At 35.5% G+C, this 22,603-nt stretch overlaps 2 protein-coding genes and 1 non-coding gene across 3 annotated transcripts; 2 read left to right on the top strand and 1 right to left on the bottom strand.

Moving 5' to 3' along the window:
- Window positions 1-4,501: 4,501 nt before the first annotated feature.
- On the top strand, window positions 4,502-4,697 carry LOC121243468. The gene has a single exon (XR_005936146.1). It is a non-coding gene; the product is annotated as a U2 spliceosomal RNA (small nuclear RNA).
- A 204-nt stretch (window positions 4,698-4,901) lies between these two features.
- Window positions 4,902-7,369, bottom strand: LOC121242315 (CASP-like protein 1D1). The gene is made up of 3 exons (XM_041140198.1): window positions 6,922-7,369; window positions 5,772-5,898; window positions 4,902-5,296 (listed from the first exon to the last, which is right to left on the bottom strand). The coding sequence occupies exons 1-3, from the start codon at window positions 7,167-7,169 to the stop codon at window positions 5,060-5,062; spliced, it is 612 nt and encodes a 203-aa protein (XP_040996132.1). The 5' UTR covers window positions 7,170-7,369; the 3' UTR covers window positions 4,902-5,059.
- Window positions 7,370-21,255: 13,886 nt separating this feature from the next.
- Window positions 21,256-22,002, top strand: LOC121246780. The gene has a single exon (XM_041145064.1). It carries the CDS (start codon window positions 21,256-21,258, stop codon window positions 22,000-22,002), a length of 747 nt encoding a protein of 248 aa, XP_041000998.1.
- Window positions 22,003-22,603: the final 601 nt, after the last annotated feature.

The raw sequence follows: 22,603 nt of genomic DNA, 5'->3' as shown, positions 1-22,603 counted from the left end.
TAGAGGAGCAACAAGGAACGGCGGCACGGAGGAGCAACGACGAACGACGGCACGCTGGCACTAGGACGGAAGACGCGAGAGAGAAGGGATGGTTCAGTCACTGGGATGGGAGACGCGAGAGAGAAGGGAGAAGGAAGAAGAAGAAGAACTGGAGAAGGAAGAAGAAGGGGGGGAACGGGAACGTATGAGCCATGAGGAGAAGCTTCCTTAGGAAGACATATGAAACGACGCCGTTCCATATTAAGTGGAACGGTGTCGTTCAATAATTTTTTTTAAACCTAGTTGTAAAACGACGTCGTTTTACAGCTGGGTTTAAAAAAAAATTCGGAGTCGGAGTCGGAGCTCCAAAAAAAAATTCAGAGTCGGAGTCGGAGCTATATGGAGCTCCGACTCCGACTCCACTTCCGAATCACTAGTCGGAGTAGTTCCGAATTCCGACTCCGAATTCCGACAACTCCGACTCCGTCGGAGTCGGCGTCGGAGCGGAGGTCGGACGGAGTCAGAATTCTCGAAATTTTGCACACCCCTAATGTATTGGTCTTACAGTGTCTTTTTTTTCCTGTTTCTTCACTCCGTTGATCTGTCTTTTTAAAGCCTTAGGTTGTTGGTTTATTGCTTCTTTTATTTCTGTTTTTGTTTTACTTTTATTTATTGATATTTTGATTTGTGTTTCTCTTCGGGTTTTTTTTTTTTTTTATTTCGGTGCAGGTTTGTTTTCGGAAGTTTGTCTTTATTTGTATTTTTTTTTATTTGTCTCTTCGTTTCTTTTCTCGATACATGTTTGTTTTGTAACTTTTTTTCCATCTGTGTGTTTCTCTCCTTTCCTTTTCTTAGTGCATTTTTTTTTAACTCCTGTCTCCATCAATTTTGAAATATGAGTTTATTTTTTTCCCATGCCATTGTTTTGCTGTCTTCTTATTTTTTCCTTTTAATTGATCCGATTTATTGGTTTGTTTCTTTAAGTGAATTTGGAGTTTCTGGTTTGCAGTTCAGTTGCTTTGAGGTTTGTATATGGTTTTCAGTTTTTCACCCGGTTTGTATATTGTTTTCGTTTTTTGAGTATATATTGTCAGATTTGTATATTAGTATGTTTGTATTATATATTTGGTCCCTCTTGTATGGTATTGGGTATGATATTTTCTTTTGGTTCATTTTTTTAGGCTTTTGATTTTTCTCTGTTCATCAAAACTCAAGAGTTTTATTAAAAATAGAAACATGCTTCTCATTCAGCTTGTATGGTATTGGGTTTTATATTTTTTTTTGGGTTCATTTTTGTAGGGTTTTAGTTTTTTCATCTTTTCTTTAGAACGGAAGGATTTTATAAAAAATAGGGACATGCTTCTCATTACGTAGACACTAATTGGACTTAACCAAACATGACTGAATCGGTTTTTGGTTGATGAATCTTTTGTTTTATTTATTTTTTTGTTTGTCATCAATATCTGTCTTTTAAAATTTAAAGCCTTTTTTTTTTTAAGGAAATTTATATTTTTAGCATGTTGGGTATTTTTTTTTTCGTATATATTGTTGGATTTGTATATTTTGGGTTTATCATTTCTACTTGTATTTTTATAAGGTTTAAGAGATTTAAGGAAGTGTTTATTATTTCTACTTGTATTTATTTATCTTTGCGAAAAAATATTTGACTTCCATTTTTTTTTTTTTTGGCATGTTATGATGTTATGGTGATTTTTTTTCCCTTTATTTATTTTGACTTGATAGTTTGCTCCTTGCAGGAAATTTGAAGTATTTTATTTGAGAAATGATGCTATTTTGAGGTTTATATGTCTTTAAGTTGTTTTTTCACGTTTGTATATTTTGGTTAGTACTTTTTGGTTAGGAGTTCAGACTCAGGCTGCTTTGCACTATGTATATATCTTTTAGTTTAATTTTTCCGGTTTGTATATTTTGTTAGCATTTATTTGAGCAAGTGGGTTCAAAGACTTAACCGCATTTCAGGTTCAACGGTCCCAGCCCGTTGAATCCGCCCTTATCTTCCTTCAGAAACAAAAACCCAAAAGATATCAACTTCTTGGTGGTGGGTTCAACTGGGTATATTGAAAAATTATAACTTGAATTATTGTTGTTGGATAATAGTTGCAGTTGATCCAGCTGACGTGAATGCAATAACAGAGAGCTCTTGCAACCTATGTCACCCCTGCCTTGAAAGAGATGATCCAGAGCGCATTCATCATATTAGCAGTGGGCATTTCACCTCATTCAAGTGCCTATTCGTGAGCAAGAGCAACATGCCTGATGAATAACTCATTGCTGTTTTGCAATTTTGCTTTTGGAGGGTTACTGATGTTTTAAAGCTATGTATAAAAGAGTGACACAAAGCTAACATGTGCCGTTTATGAACCAAAGACAGGAGGTTTTTGGTAGTTATTGCTTAATAAAAGTTATAAGCAGTATGTAATATGTCAAATTTAAGTAAAAATTAAATTATTAATTAATATATAAAATATATTTGTAAAATATTAAAATATAATTTTTGTAAAATATTATTAAAATATATAATATTATATTACTATTTTGACTTTAAATTGATTTGTCTAATATATATTAACTGTATTCTCGCCAAAATTTGAATTTGACATTAACTAGCCGATTGCCAATGCTGGAGTTGGTTAGCAGAGGATTCAATGCTATAATGGTTTCCAGATAAAAGAGTGGGATTAGAGGAAGAAATCCGTACTGAAATTTGTATCCAAGCTATTGAAATGAAATATTTTGATATTGATATTGTTTTGTGTATTATTTTAAAATAATTGATATATAAATAAATTATATATATAAATTATATTTTAAAAAATAATTTATATATAAATAAATTATATATAAATATATATATAAATTATAAATAGTTTAATTTAAATTAGAAATAAAAAATAAATTTATAATTTAAAAAGAAATTAAAATTTAACAATTAAAAGTCAAAATTAAATTCAGTACGACCAATATCGACTGATATTTAGACTGATACAAAACGTATATGTTAGCTGTACTAACCTAACGACCGATATGGCAAATATTAGTCGGTAGAAATTGAAAGTAATGGTAAAAATAGCAAAGAAAAGACTTTAAAGCAGCTGAAAGGAGCTGATGTGACCCATTTGGATTCTTTTTGACAGTAATGAATCAAGTTTCAACTGCTTACTGTCGTATGAGAGCATTGACAAGGTCTGTCGTCAAGTTTAAATTTAAGCCTCAATTTTAAGTTTTGATTATAGCTTTAATTTATTGTTAGGTGAATCTGGTCTAGTTATTTTAACTTATATAATTTAATAATATTTTTAAAAAAATTGTAATATTTTAATAATTTTTTCAAAAGCTTGTTTTGCATAAGGTAATCAACTCAAAAGTTAAACGTTAGTTTTTTTTTTTATTTTTCATGCATCATGGAAAAACAATAAATTAAACTTAACTATCTTTCATTCAAGCTTAAAAATTGTTCATAATATTTCTAAATATTAAACCAAAAGATAGAAAGAAAAAATAATAGTATGGAGACTAGGATGTGCAAAAAGAATATATGTAAAAAAATAAAAAATTTTCTAAATCAATCGCACAAAAATATAATTTTCTAAATCAATTGCACAAAGTTCATACTATGGTAGATATTCTGTATGTTCTTGAGCTAAGCTGAGAGAGAGAGGAAATCGCACAAGCGACGAAAACCTGCAAGGAAAGGAACTCAAGAATTTTTGGATCCAGAAACAGAGAGACAATTGATAGAAATTGAGGAAAGAGGGAAAACAGAGAGAAGAGGAAGAGAAGAGCGATGACCTTCAGAAACAGAAGGGAAAAATACGAAGGAAAGAGGGAGAGCAAAGCCTACACAGAGAAGAGGGAGAGAGGAGTGAAGAAAAGAGATTACCGTTTGGGCTGGAAGATGACGACAATTGGAAAATCGATGGAGAGAAAGGTGCTTGCGAGTTGAAGAAGACGAAGCCAAATGATCAACGTACTAGGAGCTTTTCGAGAGAAGAAAAGAAAAACGAGGAAAATGTGGCTCTTCAGATGAAAAGAGAGAGAAGAACGAGGGAAAGAGAGAGAGGTAGATGAAATAATAAAATATTAATTTCCTGTATGAATAGTAACTTGTCAGGTTTGGAGAGGATACAATATTTACTGTAGCTCAAATGTTGAGTTTTAGATCTTTGGCTAGTTCAATTTGAAAATTTTTTCTTCACATATACTTATGATTTAGACTTACATTAACATTTGGTTAGGTCATAGAAATCTGCATAAACTTGTGTCCATTTATGGTGTTTCTAATTCGTCCGCTCAAGTTTTGACGTTAAGCATACGTAAAAAATAAAAAAGGTCTGCAAATGGTACCAATGAGGAGGGCATAAAATAATTTACGTTTTACGTTACATTACTTTATCAAAGCCACGGAGTCTGCAGACTGCAGAGTCCCAAACCGAATAAGTATGTATATTGAGAGCGAAGTTGAGGCGATCTATAAAAGAAGAAGCAAGCAACGAGAATCAGCATACCTTTCTCGGCCTTTTGGCTAAGATCAAGTGTAGTATCTGTTCTTATCAGTTTAATATCTGATACGTGGTCCAATGGGCCACACGATATTAAATTAATTTTTTTAGGGGGAAGGCCCGCCACAGCAGCTTGCTGCTGGGGTCTTTGAGCGTCGCCCAAGAGTTGCACTACTGCATGGGCCTGGCGCACCCCACCCAATCCCAGTTCGAAACGTTTTCGCCAATATTCAGTGTTTGCTTTAAATTTAGTAGTAATTATACGTGTGATTGTCGAAAAAGAGAGTAAGATCTAGTATTAAATTTTTTTAACGTGAGTCTATATTTTATTCATTTTTTTTTTTTTAACTGAAGAAAGGTATAGGTAATAGCCAGCACAGCATCGACACTGCACAAATTCAATATCGAAATGTTACAAATTCTATCACACGTCATTAACAGACACATCGAAGATAAAGATATATGCACAGACAATACACGAGAATAGCCAGCGAGCGTTGAGATTTTATTCAACACAAATTCCTGAAGCCAAATCTGAGATATATAATGTGTTTGGCCTTTTAGCGAGGGGCCGGTGTAGTTGTTCGACTGTGAAGGGAGAAAATGGAGAGCCAGCTGAGAAAGACAAGAACAACCGAAGCGAACAAGGAAACAGCAAGGGAGCCAGCGACATGTTGGCAGAATGTATCGTAGGTGGAGCACACCTTGTTCCAGCCCACGTGTTTGTTGCCTTTCAACCCCACGTATGCAACCCCACCCGCGCTGCCAGTGGCTGAAGCTACCAGGCCCAATATCAGCTGCATCATCACATCATTTACAGTTTGTAAGTAGATGATTTGGTGATGCATGTTTGATGATATTTGCTCGGAATTCGTATTTGATACTATATTAACCTTAACATTTTTCTCTCCAATTACATCCGTCAATGGGACATATTTTAAATAATTTTAAATGACAACAACTTAAAATAAAATAATTACCGTGTAAAATCAGTACTTATCTAAAAAATAATAAAAAGTATAGAATTAAATTTCGAATTCAGAACTCCTGTTATGATATCATATAAAGTCACCATTTGTCCCGAGAGTTTAAGCTAATGAGGATATATAGATTTAATTATTCATATCATATTATTAACGCACTAAAATGGGTGGGCTACAAAAGTAAGTGTGACTGAAGATGCCAAAATCTAAAATGAAAAACAACATTTCTTGTGCAGAAATGACTACCTACTACTCTTACTTTGTGCACAGAATGAAAGAGAGAGCTTACCACATCCGTATATGCAAAATGGACCAGGAACTTTGATGAAAAGATTTGCTTCAGGATAACAGAGGCCGATGCTAATATTGTAATGAGACTATAAAGGCCAGCAACGGACAGCGCCACTACAAAGTATCTGCATGCATGTTCGGTCATAAGTGAAATCAATATATATATATATATATATATATATGAGAAATACTACTTCGCTGTCTGAAATCTACCGCTTAGGTGTACTGCATGCTATTATATAGAGTAGCACCGCTCATATATATATATATATATATATATTTAGCTATATATATTGTTTATATATAGAGAAACTATTATTTAGCTATATATAATAGTCACTAAGTTGACCAGCTAAAACAAGTAATTAGTTTATTTAAAAATGTTCATTTTTCTAAGAGAAAGAAACAAACATTAATTATTTTCCTTTTTAGGTGTATCTTCTTATAGTTATAATTTTTTTTATTTTCCTTTTTTACATAATATTGGATTCTGTCGCTGTTTGTGATCATAAGCCAACTTGTAGAACAAACAATTTTCTACAGTGTGATATAATAAGCCAATTACTTAATATAGAAAGATAATTAACTTCAGTAGCCCCTAATAGGATTAATCTTTTTTTTTTTTTTTTTTTCTATTTTCTGGCTAATAGTATTTTCCATCCATAAATTGACACTAATTAATTAGCTCGAACTCAGATCAGTACTGTAACTTAAACATTAATTTAAAATTTCATGAGTACTGTCCTCAAGTCTCTGATCTTCGTCAAAAATCACCAATAATATTGAAAAAAAACTTGTATTTCAGATTTCTAAGGTTTAGTTTGTGGGGGGGATCAAATATAATTATGCTTTTTTTTTAACATAATTATTATATCTAAATCTCTTTGAATTAAACTGTAGTCTACTGCTAAAAAAATAAAAAGCTGCAACTCCAATAATATATGCACTTATATATACGTGCTACTGCATTTTCATGCAGTGAATTAGTGGCTGGTTAGCCACCACATGAACTCTCTCGCCCTTACCTTCCCATTACCATTTTTTTTTTTTCTAAACCTTGCAAATAAGAAAAAATACCACAAGGTTTAGAAAAAAAAAAATAGAAGATTAGAAACCATATCACAAAAGGGGGGATGCAATTAACTAACATGAAAGCCGGCGTGTGATTAAACTTGGCCTTGCGACGTCCTAGCCCCGGAATCAGCTTCGTTTGCTCACTAGTGACCATGACGATGACAGCAGTCAAAGCCGCCGCAAATAGCAAGACCCTGAGAGCCACATCAAGAACAAAATAGTCCCTATGAGCTGGGGGTGCAGCAGCTGGAACTTCTGGCTTGGGTGGTGGGATTTCTTTGCCATGTTCAGGGTGATCAGTAGGCTTATCGGTGGAAGCCATGGATAATATTGTTAATGGAGATCAGGTACTGTGGCAGCTTGCTAGCTAGCTAATATAGCATATACTGCTTTGAATAGCAGCAGCTTAATTAGTGTACAGGAGATAGCTAGGGTTTGGATAAGCGAAAGGTGGAGAACATATGTGTGCATATATACACATAAAAGGATGTTTTGGAACAAACCCAAAATACATGATTCATTATCAAGTTGGAGTTTCCCGAACGCCAAGTCAATTATTGGTGTGAATAGTATATACCTATAAGTTATTATATATATATATTTATTATATTGTGATATGGAGATTTTGGCAGATTTGGTTAAAAAAGACAAGGGACTGAAAGATAGTGCCACTTGGATATTTAACTATATATATAACCTCATCAATTAGCTCTTGCAAGTTGTCTGATTTGACATATTATATGTGGTCCAAATCATTGATACATGATCAACGTCCAAGACTGACTTTCTGGCCGTTCTTGATTTTCATAAATATTTTCCCGTGTATTTGCATGGAGGCCTGATAGCTAGCTCTAGCTACCAGATTTTACGACGGCCGGAACTGAATTTTGAAGATCATATATATATATGCGCAAGTGAAGTGTTTCAATCATGCATGCTTGTTTTCTATCTATGAAACCAAAAGCTAATTAATTAAACCGATTAATCAAAATATCAAAACTATACTAGTCTAGGCGTACAAGAAACACATATATAAAAGCTAGCTAGCTAGTGCGCATGTCGCTTTCTCTTCCTAATTTCGACTTAACCATCAAACCTCAATAATTGGATCCATTTTATAGGTAGGTGTATATATTCATGCCCATGAGATAGCCAACCTACTTCCCATTAGAACACCTACCTCGAGAAATAATCATGTCTTTCATTTTTAATTAAATGTCTCACGCCATACTCTATAATTAAAAATAATTAATTTAAATCGAATAATAATAGTAAGAAAAGTCTTCTTATAAGCGAGTTCGAGTATCGAATCGTGCATTAATGCTGACATGTAAAACATCATTTTAATGAAATAATGCGAATTGAAAACGAAAATAATTTTTATGAGATAAATGACATTTTCTTCATTCAAAATTTTTCTTTTTTTAATTTTCTTTTCAATAAAAAAAATTATATCAACGTCTATATACAATTTGATGCACTAAATCTCTTGCAGGCTGATAATAATATTGCTCGCATGAATATTATCCGAAAGATTGATAATTATTCAACATTTTCCACGTCATAATTATAACAGCGAGCTTATCCATTGGTAGTACCTGAGTGTACAGTCGTCATTAGTACTTGAGCATATGTAATATATATATATATATATATATATATATATATATATAGCCATCAATTATTGGGGTCATATTCAGCCATCATGACCATTCTAATTAAAAACTTATCAATCTATGTGATGGCTATTAATTAGGTGAACGGTACTGATCTCTCTGCTGCTCATTAGGAAGGTTTACAAGAAATTGCAAAGTGGAATTTTACATTTGTCTGCGATGGGACAACGAGGGATTGTACCGCAAGAAATGCATGCAACCATAAATTCTCTGTTTATTTATTGTATTTTCCTCCTCCTTTCATGCTTGATCATACTCAAATTCCTTCGCTAGTGTATAAAAATCTCCTGGAGTCTTATCATAAGGCTTAGGATTTATTTTGATTTGAAATTAGATGAGATGATTTTATATAAAAATTAAAAATAAAATAGAATATTATTAAAATATTATTTTTTAATATTATTATTATTTTAATATTTTAAAAAAATTAAATTATTTATTATATTTTACGTGTTTCTCCAAATAAACCTTAGAGCAAAAGAATTAATACCGACAGATGAAGCGATAATTTTCTAAGGATGGCAGGGTGTTTCAATTTTTTTGGGGGTGAACCCTGCCACTTTGACATATCACAAAGAAATTACAAGTTCAAAGCTTTAAAAGGCTGAAATCACTTGTATTCCTCTCGACGTGGCTGGTGTCTCGCCCCATATCGGTCAGATTAGTAAACCCGGCCCACAAAACACAACTTGCCAATGTGAAGTTGGAAATTTTTTGTTTGGAGGCCAGGTTTGTCGGGTAATATTAAGGCTCTGTTTAGAAGATGCTTATTTTAAACTGATCATTAATAATATTTATTATTATTTTTTTAATTTTTTTTTAATAAGTTAAAAATTTATCTTAATTTATTTCATGCATTCAAACACATGTTTTAATTGGATCTATAAAATATTATTATTTACAGATCAACTCAAATCATCTGAGATGACCTCAATATCTACACGTAAGAGCACGTCTACTTAGGTGCTTATAAAGTAATATCCTACGTTATATATGGTCTCTAAAAACAAATATATTTATATGTAGGGGAAAGTATAATGTTTTTAATTGTCTAGAGATAAGTTGGGACGATGGTCACTCTAAAACCCACAACACAGTTGCCTTTGCACGTTAATTATAAACCCAGCATTAAATGCAATCTGTCGGGGCCTTATGGCTCTTATAATCTTATCTTTCCATTTGGTACAAAACTAGCCAAGTCAAGGGTAAGACCTTATACCACCTTATAAAGGTAGAGGCCGGATTTAACACCCCCATTAATTGTTTAATAGCTATTATTATTGTCTGCATTGCTCATAATTAATAAACTATGGAGCAAATTGTCGGGGCTTAACATTAATAAAAATGTTACACGCAATTATCAGATCATGTTTCTGATTTATAAACTAGAGAGCACTGCTACTCAAAAGTGGCCTCCCCTAACTTGTTTTAAGGTATGTTAGGATCAGATAAGAAATTTGTAAATAATAATAACATAATTTATAAATAATAGTGAAATAGTTTGAATTAATATGTTTCATAGAATTTTGGAAAAAGAGAGAGAGAAAAAATTGAATAAAAATATTATAAAATTAAAATATTGTTAGAATATAATTTTTTAATATAATTTTTATTTTGAGATTTGAAAAAGTTGAATTGTTTTTTGTATTTTGTTTAGAAATTTAGAAAATTTGTAATGATTAGGTAATTATTAGATGAAAAAAATAAAAAATAAAAATATTTGTGTTTATGGTATTTAAATATTAAGATGAGATGAGATGTGATGAGATGAGACCATCTTACAATCCAAAGTGGGCATAAATTAACAAAAAGTTGGTTATGACCAAAGCTCTCTCTTTCTGTCTCATACCAACAGCTAAGGCACAAAGCCTGGAGATACAGTAATTAAAACATAAGTGATCACGTTACCAGCTATGCCTAGAAGTTCTTTCTGGGTCACCTTGCAAGTGCTTATTACCTCTTTGGCCCAATTTGGATAATGAGATAAGATGAGACGATTTTAGATGAAAGTTAAAAATTGAATAAAATATTATTGGAATATTATTTTTTAATATTATTATTGTTTTAAGATTTAAAAAAGTTTAATTATTTATTATATTTTGCGTAAAAATTTGAAAAAGTTGTAATGATGAGATGAGATGAGATGGTTTTAGATGAAAGTTGAATAAAATATTATTAAAATATTATTTTTTAATACTATTATTGTTTTGAGATTTGAAAAAATTGAATTGTTTATTATATTTAGTGTAAAAATTTGAAAAAATTGTAATTATGAGATGAGATGAGATGAAACCGTTTATATATATAAATGGGGCCTTAAACTGTGCACAGTTCAGGAATTCAGCTCTCTCTCTCTCTCTCTCTCTCTCTCTTTTAAGGAAAACATTTTCATTTCATATTGAAACCAACAAACAATTACAAATAAAGTTTATCCAGCCAAATAGCATGGCTTACATGAAGGGCCACACTCTGCCACCATACTTCAATATCAGTAATGTTCCAAGCATTTTTTGCAAGTCTGTGGGCTGCCTCATTAGCCAATCTGTTCACATGTTGTGCTTTGCATTCCTTAAAACATTGCATCAATCTTTTTGTTTCTTGCACAAGTGTTCTTTGAGGGGTATAAGAATCACTACCATTCTGAATTTCTTCAACCATCATCAAACAATCACTCTCTAGGATCAGATTTTTGATTCCCATATTCACACACAGCTATAGTCTTCTGAACATAGCCAAGATTTCGATGGATGCTTGTTCTGGGACTTCCTCCTCCAACTTGCTAGTAGCTATCACCACATCACCCTTTGAATCTCTAAAAACAACTCCCACTCCAGCCTTATTCTAATCATAGAACATGGCCTCATCAACATTTAACTTTAAGTAGCCTGTTGGTGGGGAATACCACTTACAATCAGATTTCTGTTAGACCCCTTGCATCTACTTCAATGGATCAAACATACATCTATTTGATAAAGCAAGCCCAATCACCTGTTGTGGATGCAAACAAACTTGATCATGCATCATCTTATTTCTTCTGAACCAGAATCCCCAAGCCATCAAAATAAACTTAGTCAGCTTCTCATTGGTACCATGTTCTTTTGAATAGCAGGAAAATATTTAACCCAGTAATCATAAATGGAAGGGTAAAACAGCAAGGCATGTGGCAGATCTTCCCACTAGTTTTTGCTGAAAATAAATTAGCCATCCACATTGATCTGTTTTCTTCTCAGATTGTCATTTGTAGGTAGTCCCTCCCTACATGCTCTCCAAACAAAGATTTTAACTTTTTGTGGAATCCTTAGCCTTCAAAGAGCAGACCAAAATGATTTTTGTAAACTAGTAGTCGAGGATTCCCCATTTATCTGAGTTGTGCAGCTTTTAAAAAATCTGTAAGCACTCTTCACAATGAACTTTACCACTTTTCTCATGATTCCAAATCCATTTATCAACCCCATTACTAAGATTTGGATTCAGCTTCAAGATCTCTTCAGCAATCTTTGGATTTAATATAGCTCTAACCTTGCTAACATACCACCATTTTGTATCACTGTCAATCAGACTTGCCACCTTCCCATCAATAAATGCATGCTCTCTGATATGCAGCATGATCTTACTGTCAATCTCAGTTTCTAGGTTTTGAAAGCTTGGGATCCAAGAATCCTTCATAATATGCAAAGAAAGACCATCTCCTACACTCCACCTACCCCCTTTAATCAAAAGATTCTTTACTTCTCAAATCCCTCTCCAAGCATAAGAATGTTTCATACCTAATGGAGCATCTAACAAGTTTCCTGTTGGAAAGTATTTAGCCTTATAAATATTATGGAAAATGCTATCTGTGACTTGCAGCAATTTCCAACCTTGCTTTGCCAATAATGCCATGTTAAACACTCTTAAATCCTTGAATCCCAGCTCCCCACAAAACTTTGATTCAAACATTTTTGCCCAGTTGACCCAATACACTTTCCTCTCCTCTTTCTTCTGACCCCACCAAAACCTGGCCATCATACTCTCTAAATCAGAACACCACTGTGTAGGGAGTTTAAAGTAGCTCATGGCATAAGATGAGATAGATAAAGCCACTGCTTTAATAAAAACTTCTCTCATTTTCTGAAAACATGGTTTCCTTCAAACTTTGCAGCTTTGACCATATCTTATGTTTGATGTTGGAAAAAGCTTGGTTTTTTTATTTCCCAACCATAGGAGGCAAGCCCAGATATTTCTCATATTGAAGCACCTAACTAGAACCCCACAATGCCATGATATCCCTTTGTTTTCCTGCTATTACATTGCTGCTAAAAACCATTGAAGTTTTTTTCTTATTGATTTGCAAACCTGAGGCATATTCATATTGTTGCAGCAAACCCTGTAGTCTTCTGGTGGTCTCACTTCAGATGTACAGAAAATGACACTATCATCTGCAAAAATTAGATTATTCAAATGTGGTGCCCCTCTGCAGATTTGTATCCCAGTTATATACTTTGACCTTTCGGCTTCCTTCAATAAATTAACAAGGTCCTTTGTGCACATAAGAAATAAATAGGGAGAAAGAGGATCTCCCCCACTCCACCCGATCAGAGGCTTTACTTATATATAGTTTTAAAGACATAAAATCTTTTTTGCCAACTCTTTTGTTTCTCAAATAATGGAGCACTTCATCAGCAACTAATACATTATCTGTAATTAACCTACCAGGAACAAATGCATTCTGAGAATCTGAGATGACAGTTGGAAGTATTGTTTTGAGCCTATTAGCAATAACTTTAGACATTAATTTATAAATCACATTGCAAAGACTGATTGGTCTAAAATCATTCACTTTCACACGGTTTTTTTTCTTAGGCACCAGAGTAATGAAAGTATGATTTATGGACTGAGGGAATTCACCAGTTTTGAGAGTTTTATGTACTGCAGAAGTTATAGACTTACCAATGGTAGGCCAATACTTTTGGAAGAAAATAGGATACATGCCATCTGGACCAGGAGCTTTTGTGGGATGCATCTGTTTTAGAGCCTAGCCATCAACAAAAGAAGAGTGGAGCGATGCTTCAACAAACGCTTGCCACCGAAGGCGTTCAGACAGGAAAGATTGCCCAAGATAAAGGAAAGCCAGGTACACGATGGGAAAGGCCATACGTGGTCACCGCCAACAACTGCCCATGCTCATACTGGCTCCGAGACTCCCAAGGGAACGAGCTACCACACCCCTAGAATGCCGAACACCTGTAAAAGTTTTATTGCTAAAAAAACTTTGAAATATATAGCTTACATTTCCTTGTCAATAGTGTAAACTCCATTAATGAAAGTGAATTTTAAGGGATAAAATACGTCTCACCCACCAATGTAGTCTCCATCAATGAAGTCTTCAACAAAGAAATCTCTAGCAACGTAATTTCCACCAATGTGGTCTCCATCGACGTAATCTTCATCGACATAATCTCCACCAAAGTAATCTCCATTGATGTAATCTCCATCAACGTAATGTCCATAAACATATCTCCACCAATAAAATCTCTATCAATGACTACTTACCTCCCCGCGAGATACCAAAGGGATGAGTCACCCTACAGGCTACTTTATCCTTCTCACGGTAGAGAGCAGGCCAGCCCCTAGCTGCCCGACACTTACTTTCCTTGTGAGCGTCAACAGGCGATAGCGGATTCAGTCTCAAATTGCCCGAAAACTTACCTCCTCGCGGGAGATAGAGGGCGAGATGCGCCTTAAGGCCATCTCGCCCCCCCCCCCCCCACGATGGAGAGCAGGTCCAGCCCCTCAACTACCTGACGACTTACCCCGAACTCTACCACGATGAAGAGTGGGGTCAGTGTCAGTCTGACCTAACACTTACCTTCCCTGTGATGTCAACAGGTGAGAGTAGCTCTAGTTCCAAACTACTCGACTATTTACCTCCCCATGAGGGCTAAATGATGGGTAGGCGACCTAACCTTACTCGCGGGGAGAGCAGGTCCAGCTTTTCAACTCCCTGAACAACTTACCCCTTCATCACGGTAAAGAGCGGACTGGCTGCCTAGCCATCCTACGCTTACCTCCTTGCAAGGCACCAAAGGAATAAGTCACGCGCTACTTTATCCTTCTTACAGTGGAGAGCGGGCAAGCCCTCAACTGCCCGACACTTACCTTCCTTGTGAGCATCAACAGGTGGGAGCGGGTACAATCTCAAATTGCCTAACAACTTACCTCCTTGTGAAAGATAGAGGGCGAGATGTGCCTTAAGACCATTTCGCCCCTCCCACAAAGGAGAGCGGGTCCAGCCCTTCGGTTGCCCAGCGACTTACCCAACACTTCCCTTCCTTATGGTGCTAACGGGTGGGAGTGAGTTAAGTCTCAAATTACTCGACAGCTTACCCCACCCCCACACAGCGAAGAGCGAATGAGCTTCTCAGTCGTTTGACAAACTACCTCCTCAAGGGACCAAAGGGGCGGACTTGACCTAAGGCAACCCAACCAAAGTTTTGAAAACCGTTTCGGCGATCATTTCAGTTAAGGCAGTGGACCATTTCGGTTAAGGTCCGATCTGAGAAACCCCCACCCCAGACTGGTCGGTCAGGTCGGTTTCTCCTATCCAGACCGACTGTCTTTCACCCCTACTTCCAACCCCTTGTGAGTTTGCTCACACTTGTCTTGCTGTAGTAGATTCTTCACTAAAGGAAAGTGCATTGAAGGTTCGGGTACGACCAAACGTCCCATTCCTCGTGCATACCTTAATTTTTGCCCTAGTACCTCGTTGAATATCTCTTTTGCAACATCGTTATCCGTTCTAGAGGGGCCTCTCTGTTTCCATAAAGATACCATTAACATACAAACAATAATACTCTTGTGAGTCTACAAGTTAACATTATATATCACAAATTAAGTCTACATGCAAATAAACCAATTAATACTATTGTCTAAATTGCTCACATAGTTTGCTTCACTTTGCTCTATCACAAAGGTCCCTTTCTTGCAAGACCACCGGGATAATTTATAGAAATTCACTAAGTTTTCTGTTTACTCACGCTCCAAAATAAATAATAAATTTGTACTCTTAAAGTCTGGTTTACAATGATTTACTAGATAGATATACTAGAATAAAAAATCATAGTAGACTTACATTTTTAGCGTTTAATCTGATAAATGACTTTGACCCAGCAATGTGATTTGATGATGCCTTCTCCCAATTCTTTTTTTTTTTTTGCTAGATAATTTATGGGTCATCAAATCAGTGTAAATATATAATATCAAACCTTCAAGCGTATCATAAATCATGTGGGTTGCATACCAAAACAAGATTCCAACTTATTTCCCACCTACGTGCAACTTGAATCAAACGAAAGCCATGTCATCATTAGTGTACAAAACCATTATAGTACACAATGTTCAAGGTTAAACCAGAAGAACCATATATGCTTACCATTTACATCCAAGCAGAGTATTTTTCAACATTTTATCCAATTACCCACAATTGAACCAACATGGTTCAAGAATTAACTCACCAGAGGGAGGGGGATTAGATGTGCTAGCTTATGCCAAAGGAGCTTATGCCAGAGAAGTGTCATAGTTACTCTTGAATAAACCATCAGGTGGTGAAGTGGAGTCGTTATCAGATGAGGACTCAGATTCAATCCCTTGAACAACAGTAACATGTGGCCTAATGGGCCGCATGTGTGCAAGTCTCTTTGGTGGCTTTCTTGCTACACTAAGCTTACCTCGACTGTAAGCTCTTCCCCCTCGGGCATTATGCACCACCATACTAGCTGCCCTCTGTATTCATACCATATATAAATTTGCCTATGCCAAACACCTTAATTTACAAGAAGTACAATATAAATGCAAATTAAAGACCTGTCCATAACTATATGTGCTCGCCCTGCCCAAAATATGTGCTCGCCTTACTTTAATATATATCATCAGTCATCACATCCCATCGTTTATTTTCTTCATCCATTTCACTTGAAGCATTTGCAGCCCTATATATAAGCATCCCAAACTTATGTGCCAAGATTATACAACTTTATCCCAAAATACAGAGCGACAATTAGACAGGGGCATTTTATAGAGCCATAGGTCTAATACCATACCAAAATGAAAAGTCTTGTTTATACAAAATCTCATAATGCCCTATATAAACGAGGACCTAGTAGACCATCAACATTAGGCGCCTCTGTTCTTACAAGCATATGACCAATACAACTAAAGAAAACCCAATAACCTGTCATAGGTGTGAGAGGTGCAGATTCCTTGCCTACATCAAAATTTTTGTTCCATAAACCAACATATCTTTGAGTTTACAAAGTACTAAAAGAAACAAAAAGTAAGGTTTTTTAACCATGCATACGATAGCAGATGATATAGAAGTGAAACAAATTTGGTACCTTTACTCGAGATATGTGTGGCTGAACAAGTAAAAGATGGAATTGAATTTTACTTTCTTATGGTTCATGTACCTATTTATTCCCCATAATAAATAAGCCTCAAAGACCCAACAAACAAACATATAAATAAATATACAGGTTTTTCTTTTTTATAAAGAAAGAAACATTGATAATTGCAGCAATTTTCAATTGAAACATGTTTCTCTTTTACAATCACACGATAATTCGTTTTCCTACTTTTTGTGTGGCTGAGTGTGAGCGTGTGTGGCTGATGATTTTGTTTATAGGTTGATTTGAGGATTGCTGGAGTGAGAAGCCAACTAACATACTCTGAGAATGTAGAGAAAAAAATCATAAGTCCATTCAAAAATTGCAGATATGAGATTACATACCTGCCAGCATCTGTGGGCTGGAATGACACCCTTGGTTGACGGGATGAACGTTTGTGGAGCTGCTAGCTACTATGGGAATGAAGCTGGGAGATGAGTTTGGCGATTTGTGGGTGGGCTCAGCATGTTACAAATGATTTGAAGTTTTACCATGTACATGCACCTCATCGCACATGTGGCTAAAGTGGCCGGTGTGTTAAAATAAAGGCTTCTCCCTAGCAGAACTCTAATTGAAGTTCTCATGATCTGGACACACGCCTCAAGTCTCCCGCCTTCCCAAATAACTTTGGGAAATTACAATTCCCATGATGTTCATGAAGCAAATATATTTGAGTAGTGATACAGTAACAACCCCTCTACCATTCATTTACAACTTATCAATAAAATAGTACTTTTATATAATTTAAATACATTAAATCGAAAGAAAAATTAAAATATATATTTTAAAAAATCTTATTTTATTCTAAGATGGTAGAAAAATAGTAAAGTAGTTGTTGTTTTATCATTTCTCAATATGTTTTAGGTAATTTGGATTTTCCACCATCTTGATCTTTATATTCGCTAGACTTTAAAAAAAAATTATTTTAGGTATACATGTGCAACATTATGTTTATTCATGTGTTTACTTTCTGTCATACCACTTTCATTTTACAAATTTTCCCAATTTATATACATTGATTTACTGGTGGTGCCTGTTTTTCTAACACAAATGGTAGTGCATGTGAATGGAGTCTCGTTAGGACTATTGGCCTTTAATTACATTTACCTTTCTCATAGAGCCACTCGAACAGAAGTACTGCCTAGTCCCTCGTCCGATCGGTTCAGCTACTACACGCACGCTTTGTTAAAATTAAACGTCGTCTGGACATTAGCTCGTTCGGTCCTCTGTTCTTCCATCTCTGTTCAGGGGTCTTTCAAACATGTCATTACAGATATTGTTCGTTCAACCATGAAAGATTTTATAAAGTATATCTAATTGGATGCAATATCGCGACCGTTCATCCATCTCTGGCTGTAAAGTTTAATCGTTCGGACTAGATGCTATTCGGTGGGTCCATTTGAGGGTCTATTTGACTAGCTATTGTGCCTACAACATTTCTATGAAGGTTTGTACGTAGGTAATTTTTTGTTCAGACCCATGGATAAATTGACATCGTGGTTCTGCTTTTGTTGTTTACATCCCAAGTTAGATTGAATTTATTGCAAAATTCAAAATATATAAATTATTTTAAATTATAAAGTTTAATTTTGTAATTGAAACATTTTTATTTTAGAAATTATTAAATGCGGTTCGTTATTGCATTTCTAATCTCATTAATATAAATAGGTCAATATTAACAACTGGGTGAGTTTGGAAAAAAAAAATTAAGAAATGATCTTTACATGTTTCTACAGGAAAAATTATAGTTTATATCTAAGCATCGTGCATATATAGTAATACCGTTATGATTAGGAATATTGGATAAATAGCTAAATGTTAGCTTATTCCAAACCTATTTAATTCATATAAGCAATAATATTTATAAAATACTAGCCCACTATTTAATAACAATTATTAATTAAAAATAAGAAAAATAATACTTAAATTCCAAAATTAAAATTTATATTTTAAAATTATTTTTCTATTTTCAAATTTGTAATATATCAATTCAAATTGGGATGTATACTACAAAAGTAGAACTACGATGCCAATTTTTCAACTTCCGAAAAAGCAAATATTATCCATGAGACCCACCATATATGTACAATCCTTGATGAAAATGCGCGTGCATGAAAAATATTACCTTTTCATGTTATTAATTCAGTATATAATAACGCACATTAAATGAGAAATTGAGTTTAGATAAATTCCTGATTTTGTTAATTCTAGAATCCATCACAACATACACTAATATATTGCTTCTATTAAATTTGACTTACACAATTTATTAACGTTATAAACCTAAATATGTGTGTAAGATAATCTTATTTCAAACACGTCATCAAACCATTGTCATCAAATAATTATATTCAAAGTGCATTAAATAGTACCAATATTAAATAGATTAAAACATATACTATATTTCAATAACAAGTACACCACTACAACAAAATAAAGAAAATTACACATACACCACTACTTTTAATTACATTAGGACTGAGCAAAAATCCGACAATCCGACAATCCGAATCCGAATCCGACTTCGGATTAATTACTATAAATCACTATAGTATTAATTACTAATACTATATTACTATATGATACTATTAACTATAGTGATATACTAGTATTAGACATTAGTGTACTAATACAATCAGTGATATAGTTAGTATAATATTTATACTAATACTATTATATAGTTATACTAAATTAAAATCACTATAGCAAATACTAATATATAATTATGCTAATAACTATAACTAATACTAATACTAATACTAATATAGACTATAGTTATAACTTATAGTATTATAACTATACTAAATCACTATAACTAATACTAATATAGTTATATTACTATAGGGTACTATTAACTACAGTGATATAAAGTTCTCGATGCTTGAATTCTTCTACCAAGCTCCTCGGGCGAGTGAGTAAGGGGGTGGAGTGTGAGTCTCAGGTTACTCAATTGAGTAAGGAAAAGCTTCCTATCCCTGAGCTTGGTAGAAGGCAAGGGGAGGAGTGATGGAGGAGTTAAAGGGGAAATGGAATCAGTTGAGACTAACAGAGGAGGAGAATGAGGCTATCAATCTAGATAGTGATGTATTGGGGAAAAGGGGTGGAGGAAGGGGAACGAAGCCTGGTAGGTAAATTGCTGATGGATAGGAAGATCAATAAGGAGGTGATTCAAGCAACGATGAGAAAGATCTAGTGCACGGGAGGGCCTTTTGAATTTCATGAGATCTATGGAAATCTGTTCGTAATTACTTTCAGTAATCAGAGGGATAAGAATAGAGTAATCGAAGGGAAACCTTGGCTGTTTGATAACCATCTGCTTGTGCTTAAGCCGTTTGATGGTTTTGTGCCGCCTCAACAGATGAAGTTTGATAGAGAGGAGTTTTGGGTCCAGATGCATGATTTGCCATTAGCTTGTATGAACAGTGAAGTAGGGCACCGACTAGGGGCCTCTGTGGGAGTTGTTCGAGAGGTGGATGTGGATGAGAGTGGCATAGGATGGGGCCAATACTTGCGAGTCAAAATAGATTTAGATCTGAGAAAGAAAATAACTAGAGGAAGAACTGTGAACTTGCTAGGGAAGAGGATCTGGATCCCACTGAAGTATGAGAAACTTTCGAAGCTCTGCTTTAAGTGTGGATTGATAAATCATGGGGAGGATGGGTGTGTGGTGGGGGAGGGGCTTGTTTTTAAGGGGGAGGGTGGGGGAGCGTAGTTTGGTTCCTGGTTGCGGGCGACTTATAATCCTCGAAGCAACATGGCACATAAGCCTACTGGACATAGCTATACTGAAGTTGAGGAGGGAAGGAGGGGGGATGAGGTGGATGTCGTGGGAGAAGTGGGGATTGATTTTAATATTGTTGCTATAGAGCAAAAAGGTAAGCAGGGAGGTAGAGAGGATGAAAAGGCGGAGGGAGAGGATGGGAATGAGAGCACGGAGGAGGTGTCTGTTGAAATGCTGAGGCGAGAAGTGGAGGGTGCAGGTTTCTATCCAGAGACGAATCGGGGGTCTGAGCCTGGTCTAGATGTTTCATAAATTCCTGGTGATGGCTTTGCAGAGAAAGGCCAGGACCTAGAAGGTGCAAAGGATGGGAATCTGGAACCACGGGGCAGATGGAAGAGGAGAGCCAGAAATGCAGGTAGAAATGATTTTGTTCTTGTAATTTCTGTGACTTCTGGAAAAAAGAAGAAGTGCTGATTATGTTGAACATGGTGGGATGAGGATGGGTAAAAAAGGTAGGAAGGGGAGTGGGGAAGTTGACAAAACTGATGGTTTTTGTGTGGCGGAGGCTGCTAGCCAGCCCCGCCAACCATTATGAAAATACTAAGTTGGAACTGCCGGGGGCTTGGGAACCCCCGGACAGTTCAAGATCTTCACCTTATGGTGAAGGAAAGGAATCCCGGGATTGTATTCTTGATAGAAACAAAGCTGATGGCTAAAAAACTAGAGGGTATTAAAAGGAGAATGAAATGGGAGGGCTGCTTTGTGATGGAACCAGTAGGGAGAAAAAGGGGTTTGGTGATGTTGTGGAGGGAGGATGTTGAGCTAGAAATTCTTAATTACTCACAGCACCATATTAGCGCTTACATTGGCAGAAAGGATAGATGGGTGTTGACGGGCTTCTATAGTCATCCCGAGGCCAGTAAAAGGAAAGAAACATGGAGATTGTTGTCTCTGATAAAGCCAGTAGAGCAGATGCCATGGTGCATAATTGGTGATTTCAATAAGGTGCTGTCTCAAGAAGAAAAAGAAGGGGGCATGCCTAGGCCTGAGGTACAGATGCAAGAGTTTAGACAAGTATTGGAAGATAACAGTTTGTTTGACTTAGGATGGATGAGAAGTAGATTTACCTGGAGTAATAGACATGAGGATCAGTCTTTCACTAAGGAGAGGCTTGATAGGGCCGTGGCTAATCATAGCTGGGCCGTGAATTTTAGAAATAATAAGGTGGATGTCTTAATAACAAGGCAATCTGATCACAAGGCTTTGTTGCTTAGTATGAACATGGTTGATACAGTTTTTAAAAGGATGAGAAGGGTGTTCAGATTTGAAGCAAAGTGAACCTTAGAGGAGGAGGGAGGGATAGTTATTGAAAATGCTTGGAAGAAAAGAGTTGGGGATCAGAATGGATTGGGGCAAGTGCAAGAAAAATTAATAAGGTGCAGAGGTGAGCTCTTGCACTGGAATTCTCACAAGTGTCATGATGTGGAGAAACTTATAAAGGAAAAAACAGAAAGGCTGAAGGTAGAATAGGATAATGACGGATCCCACAATGATGGGATTGTTAAAAAATTACAAAAAGAGCTGGGTTTACTTTTAAAACAAGAGGATTTGAGGTGGAAACAAAGGGCTAAGAAGAATTGGTATCAAATGGGGAATAGAAACACAAAGTACTTCCATTCATGTGCTAGCTAGAGGAGAAATAAGAATATGATAAAGGAGATTATGGATGGGGAGGGAAGAAAAATGGAGGAAAAAGATGAAGTGGAGAAGGTGTTCTGGTCACATTTCCAGAATATGTTTGAGTCTTTTAGCCCTACTAGGAATGAGATTAATGAATGCTTGAAAGACCTTATGCCAAGGGTAACAGCCCGAATGAACGAGAAGCTTCAACAGATTTTTACTATGGTGGAGGTGGAGACAGGACTGAAACAAATGGCTC

Source organism: Juglans microcarpa x Juglans regia, chromosome 1D (assembly GCF_004785595.1).
Source record: "Juglans microcarpa x Juglans regia isolate MS1-56 chromosome 1D, Jm3101_v1.0, whole genome shotgun sequence".
Classification (NCBI taxonomy): domain Eukaryota; kingdom Viridiplantae; phylum Streptophyta; class Magnoliopsida; order Fagales; family Juglandaceae; genus Juglans; species Juglans microcarpa x Juglans regia.
This window is presented reverse-complemented; position numbering and strand designations above follow the sequence as displayed.

Coding starts and splice junctions, on each gene's coding strand:
- LOC121246780 (XM_041145064.1), top strand. CDS start 21,256: ATGAAAATACTAAGTTGGAACTGCCGGGGGCTTGGGAACCCCCGGACA.
- LOC121242315 (XM_041140198.1), bottom strand. CDS start 7,169: ATGGCTTCCACCGATAAGCCTACTGATCACCCTGAACATGGCAAAGAA. Junction 5,899..6,921: donor AATCACACGCCGGCTTTCAT/GTTAGTTAATTG, acceptor ACATGCATGCAG/ATACTTTGTAGTGGCGCTGT. Junction 5,297..5,771: donor ATTTTGCATATACGGATGTG/GTAAGCTCTCTC, acceptor GTGATGATGCAG/CTGATATTGGGCCTGGTAGC.